Genomic DNA, 5,876 nt, shown 5'->3' on the forward strand with positions numbered 1-5,876 from the left:
TTCTGGCTGTGTTCTGTCTCTCCCTCCACCCCCTCCTAACAGGCTGTGTTCTGTCTCTCCCTCCAACAGGCTGTGTTCTGTCTCTCCCTCCATAACAGGCTGTGTTCTGTCTCTCCCTCCAGGCTGTGTTCTGTCTCTCCCCATCCTAACAGGCTGTGTTCTGTCTCTCCCTCCAACAGGCTGTGTTCTGTCCTCCTAACAGGCTGTGTTCTGTCTCTCCCTCCAGGCTCTCCTCCTAACAGGCTGTGTTCTGTCTCTCCCTCCCTCCTCCCTCCTAACAGGCTGTGTTCTGTCTCTCCCTCCCTCCTAACAGGCTGTGTTCTGTCTCTCCCTCCTAACAGGCTGTGTTCTGTCTCTCCCTCCTAACAGGCTGTGTTCTGTCTCTCCTCCTAACAGGCTGTGTTCTGCCTCTCTCCCTCCTAACAGGCTGTGTTCTGTCTCTCCCTCCAGGCTGTGTTCTGTCTCTCCCTCCTAACAGGCTGTGTTCTGTCTCTCCCTCCTAACAGGCTGTGTTCTGTCTCTCCCTCCATCTCCCTCCTAACAGGCTGTGTTCTGTCTCTCCCTCCATCTCCCTCCTAACAGGCTGTGTTCTGTCTCTCCCTCCACCTCCCTCCTAACAGGCTGTGTTCTGCCTCCATCTCCCTCCTCTGTGTTCTGTCTCTCCTCCCTCCTAACAGGCTGTGTTCTGTCTCTCCACTCCTCCTAACAGGCTGTGTTCTGTCTCTCCCTCCATCTCCCTCCTAACAGGCTGTGTTCTCCCCTCCTAACAGGCTGTGTTCTGTCTCTCCCTCCTAACAGGCTGTGTCTCTCCATCTCCTCCTCCTAACAGGCTGTGTTCTGTCTCTCCCTCCTCCCTCCTAACAGGCTGTGTTCTGTCTCTCCCTCCTAACAGGCTGTGTTCTGTCTCTCCCTCCTAACAGGCTGTGTTCTGTCTCTCCCTCCTAACAGGCTGTGTTCTGTCTCTCCCTCCTAACAGGCTGTGTTCTGTCTCTCCCTCCATCTCCCTCCTAACAGGCTGTGTTCTGTCTCTCCCTCCATCTCCCTCCTAACAGGCTGTGTTCTGTCTCTCCCTCCATCTCCCTCCTAACAGGCTGTGTTCTGTCTCTCCCTCCTAACAGGCTGTGTTCTGTCTCTCCCTCCTAACAGGCTGTGTTCTGTCTCTCCCTCCATCTCCCTCCTAACAGGCTGTGTTCTGTCTCTCCCTCCATCTCCTCCTAACAGGCTGTGTTCTGTCTCTCCCTCCATCTCCTCCTCTCTCCCTCCTAACAGGCTGTGTTCTGTCTCTCCCTCCATCTCCCTCCTAACAGGCTGTGTTCTGTCTCTCCCTCCTAACAGGCTGTGTTCTGTCTCTCCCTCCTAACAGGCTGTGTTCTGTCTCTCCCTCCACCTCCTCCTAACAGGCTGTGTTCTGTCTCTCCTCCAGGCTCTCCTCCTCCTAACAGGCTGTGTTCTGTCTCTCCCTCTCTCCATCCCTCCTAACAGGCTGTGTTCTGTCTCTCCCTCCATCTCCTCCTAACAGGCTGTGTTCTGTCTCTCCCTCCAACAGGCTGTGTTCTGTCCTCCTCCTAACAGGCTGTGTTCTGTCTCTCCCTCCAACAGGCTCTCCTCCTCCTAACAGGCTGTGTTCTGTCTCTCCCTCCTAACAGGCTGTGTTCTGTCTCTCCTCCAACTCCTAACAGGCTGTGTTCTGTCTCTCCCTCCAGGCTGTGTTCTCCCTCCTCCTAACAGGCTGTGTTCTGTCTCTCCCCTCCAAACCTCTCCCTCCCCTAACAGGCTGTGTTCTGTCTCTCCCTCCTAACAGGCTGTGTTCTGTCTCTCCCTCCAACAGGCTCCCTCCTCCAACAGGCTGTGTTCTGTCTCTCCCTCCATCTCCTCCTAACAGGCTGTGTTCTGTCTCTCCCTCCTCCTAACAGGCTGTGTTCTGTCTCTCCCTCTCCCTCCTAACAGGCTGTGTTCTGTCTCTCCCTCCATCTCCTCCTAACAGGCTGTGTTCTGTCTCTCCATCTCCAACAGGCTGTGTTCTCTCTCTCCTCTCAAACAGGCTGTGTTCTGTCTCTCCTCCATCTCTGTGTTCTGTCTCTCCTCCATCTCCTAACAGGCTGTGTTCTGTCTCTCCCCACCCAACAGGCTGTGTTCTCCTCCTAACAGGCTGTGTTCTGTCCATCTCCCTCCACCTCCTCCCCTCCTAACAGGCTGTGTTCTCTCTCCCTCCTCTCAGGCTGTGTTCTCCACCTCCCTCCTAACAGGCTGTGTTCTGGCTCTGTCTCCCTCCATCTCCTCCTAACAGGCTGTGTTCTGTCTCTCCCTCCATCTCCTCCTAACAGGCTGTGTTCTGTCTCTCCCTCCACCTCCCAGGCTGTGTTCTGTCTAACAGGCTGTGTTCTGTCTCTCCCTCCAACAGGCTGTGTTCTGTCTCTCCCTCCTAACAGGCTGTGTTCTGTCTCTCCTCCTAACAGGCTGTGTTCTGTCTCTCCCTCCTAACAGGCCTGTCTCTCCTCCTAACAGGCTGTGTTCTGTCTCTCCCTCCATCTCCCCTCCTAACAGGCTGTGTTCTGTCTCTCCCTCCAACAGGCTCTGTCTCTCCTCCTAACAGGCTGTGTTCTGTCTCTCCCTCCATCCTCCCTCTGTCTAACAGGCTGTGTTCTGTCTCTCCTCTCCTCCTAACAGGCTGTGTTCTGTCTCTCCCCACCTCCCTCCTACAGGCTGTGTTCTGTCTCTCCCTCCATCCTAACAGGCTGTGTTCTGTCTCTCCCTCCTAACAGGCTGTGTTCTGTCTCTCCCTCCTAACAGGCTGTGTTCTGTCTCTCCCTCCTAACAGGCTGTGTTCTGTCTCTCCCTCCTCCTCCTAACAGGCTGTGGCTTGTTCTGTCTCTCCCTCCTCCCTCCTAACAGGCTGTGTTCTGTCTCTCCCTCCATCTCCTCCTAACAGGCTGTGTTCTGTCTCTCCCTCCAACAGGCTGTGTTCTGTCTCTCCCTCCTAACAGGCTGTGTTCTGTCTCTCCCTCCAACAGGCTGTGTTCTGTCTCCCCTCCAGGCTCTCTCCTCCTAACAGGCTGTGTTCTGTCTCTCCCTCCATAACAGGCTGTGTTCTGTCTCTCCCCTCCATCTCCCTCCCTAACAGGCTGTGTTCTGTCTCTCCCTCCATCTCCCTCCTAACAGGCTGTGTTCTGTCTCTCCCTCCCTCCCTCCTAACAGGCTGTGTTCTGTCTCTCCTCCACCTCCCCTCCTAACAGGCTGTGTTCTGTCTCTCCCTCCTAACAGGCTGTGTTCTGTCTCTCCCTCCATCTCCCTCCTAACAGGCTGTGTTCTGTCTCTCCCTCCCTCCTAACAGGCTGTGTTCTGTCTCTCCTCCTAACAGGCTGTGTTCTGTCTCTCCCTCCATCTCCTCCTAACAGGCTGTGTTCTGTCTCTCCCTCCTAACAGGCTGTGTTCTGTCTCTCCCTCCTAACAGGCTGTGTTCTGTCTCTCCTAACAGGCTCCTCTCCCTCCTAACAGGCTGTGTTCTGTCTCTCCCTCCATCCCCTCCTAACAGGCTGTGTTCTGTCTCTCCTCCATCTCCTCCTAACAGGCTGTGTTCTGTCTCTCCCTCCATCTCCTCCTAACAGGCTGTGTTCTGTCTCTCCCTCCACCAGGCTGTGTTCTGTCTCTCCCTCCATCTCCCTCCTAACAGGCTGTGTTCTGTCTCTCCTCCATCTCTAACAGGCTGTGTTCTGTCTCTCCCCATCCCACTCCTAACAGGCTGTGTTCTGTCTCCCTCCATCCCTCCTAACAGGCTGTGTTCTGTCTCTCCCTCCATCCCCTCCTAACAGGCTGTGTTCTGTCTCTCCTCTAACAGGCTGTGTTCTGTCTCTCCCTCCATAACAGGCTGTGTTCTGTTGTAACAGAGTGACCGACAGTCATTCCAAGTGATGAAGAAGGAGGAGGATGAGGGAGGACAGGAAAGAGAAGAGGGAGGGGAAGGAGGAGAGAGGAGAAGAAAGAGGGAGAGGAAGGGGGGAAGAGGGAGGAAGAGGAAAGTGAAAAGAGAGTGATTGGGAAGAGGGTGACAGTGATGAAGAGGAGGGTGAAGAAGGAGAGAGAAGGAGAGAAAGGAAACAAGAGAGGAAGTAGGTTAGAAGTGGGAAATGAAGGAGAGAGAATTGAAGAGGGGTGAGGGAGGAAACCGAGAGGGGAGGAGAGCAGGAGTGGACTTTGGGAAGGAGAGCGGCCTACTCCAAAGTAGGACGGGGAATGAGGAGGCCTACTCCAGTGGATCGGGGAAGGAGAGCAGCCTGCACTTCCAGTGGACGGGAAGGAGAGAAGCCTACTCCAGTGGGCGGGGAAGGAGAGCAGCCCTGCTCCAGTGGAGCGGGGAAGGAGAGGAGCCTGACTCCAGTGGACGGGGAAGGAGAGCAGCCTACTCCAGTGGGAGCGGGAAGGAGGAAGCAGCCTACCTCCAGTGGACGGGGAAGGAGAGCAGCCTGCCCAGTGGACGGGGAAGGAGAGCAGCCTACCCAGTGGGCCCGAGGGAAGGAGAGAGCAGCCTACCCAGTGGACGGGGAAGGAGAGCAGCCTGCCTCCAGTGGGCGCGGAAGGAGAGCAGCCCCTGCCCCAGTGGGCGGGGAAGGGAGAGGAGCCTACTCCCGCGGGCCCGGGGAAGGAGAGGGAGCCTACCCCGTGGACGGGGAAGGAGAGCAGCCTCACGCAGTGGGCCCGGGGAAGGAGAGCAGCCTACTCCCGTGGACGGGGAAGGAGAGGAGCCTACTCCCGTGGGCGGGGAAGGAGAGGAGCCTACTTCCCGTGGACGGGGAAGGAGAGGAGCCTACTCCCAGTGGGCGGGGAAGGGAGAGCAGCCTACTCCAGTGGGCGGCGGGGAAGGAGAGCAGCCTGCTCCAGTGGACGGGGAAGGAGAGCAGCCTACTCCAGTGGACGGGAAGGAGAGCAGCCTACTCCCCGTGGACGGGGAAGGAGAGCAGCCTACTCCCGTGGGCGGGGAAGGAGAGCTTCAGCCTACTCCCGTGGAGCGGGGACGGGAGAGCAGCCTACTCCCGTGGACGGGGAAGGAGAGCAGCCTGCTCCCGTGGACGGGGAAGGAGAGCAGCCTACTTCCCGTGGACGGGGAAGGGGAGCAGCCTACCCCCGTGGACGGGGAAGGAGAGCAGCCTACCCCGCGTGGGACGGGGAAGGAGAGCAGCCTACTCCCACGTGGACGGGGAAGGAGAGCAGCCTCTTGCTCCCGTGGACGGAGAAGGCTTGAGCAGCCTGCTCCAGTGGACGGGGAAGGAGAGCAGCCCTACCTTCCGTGGACGGGAAGGAGAGCAGCCTACCTCCCGTGGACGGGAGGGAGAGGCAGCCTACTCCAGTAGAGCGGGGAAGGAGAGCAGCTTGGCCCAGTGGACGGGAGAGAGAAAGCAACACTCCATAGCCAGAGTGAGACAGAAACACAGTTACCTAGAGCTAATTTAAATGACATTGAATATTCTGTAGAAAAGCAACATATCATAGAATCCATGCATGTAGGATATTGATTGCTTGGTTCTGAACTCGCAGATCCAGCCCTCTGCCAGGGGAGGCAGGGGCTGGCCCTCTCAGTCCCAGCAACACTGAGGTCTGACTGTCTCAGTGTGTAAACAGCCTGACATTGATGTTCTGACTGTTTCAGTAAACAGCCTGACATTGATGTTCCTGACTGTTTCAGCAAACAGCCTGACATTGATGTTCTGACTGTTTCAGTAAACAGCCTGACATTAATGTCTGACTGTCGTGCAACAAAGCCCGGACATTGATGTCTGACTGTTCCAGTAAACAGCCTGACATTGATGTCAGACTGTCTCAGTAAACAGCCTGACATTGATGTTCTGACAGTCTCAGTAAACAGCCTGACATTGATGTTCTGA

The 5,876-nt window shown here is 56.4% G+C and overlaps 1 protein-coding gene across 1 annotated transcript; it reads left to right on the plus strand.

Annotated features, from left to right (window-relative positions):
• Positions 1 to 4,230: 4,230 nt before the first annotated feature.
• LOC135566838 (uncharacterized) lies at positions 4,231 to 5,409 on the plus strand (the record flags this gene model as incomplete). The annotated part of the gene is made up of 1 exon (XM_065014438.1): positions 4,231 to 5,409. A coding segment is annotated over exon 1 (1,179 nt), but the record flags the coding sequence as incomplete, so codon positions are not given.
• Between the last annotated feature and the right edge of the window lie 467 nt (positions 5,410 to 5,876).

Source organism: Oncorhynchus nerka, unplaced genomic scaffold (assembly GCF_034236695.1).
Source record: "Oncorhynchus nerka isolate Pitt River unplaced genomic scaffold, Oner_Uvic_2.0 unplaced_scaffold_3143, whole genome shotgun sequence".
Taxonomy (NCBI): domain Eukaryota; kingdom Metazoa; phylum Chordata; class Actinopteri; order Salmoniformes; family Salmonidae; genus Oncorhynchus; species Oncorhynchus nerka.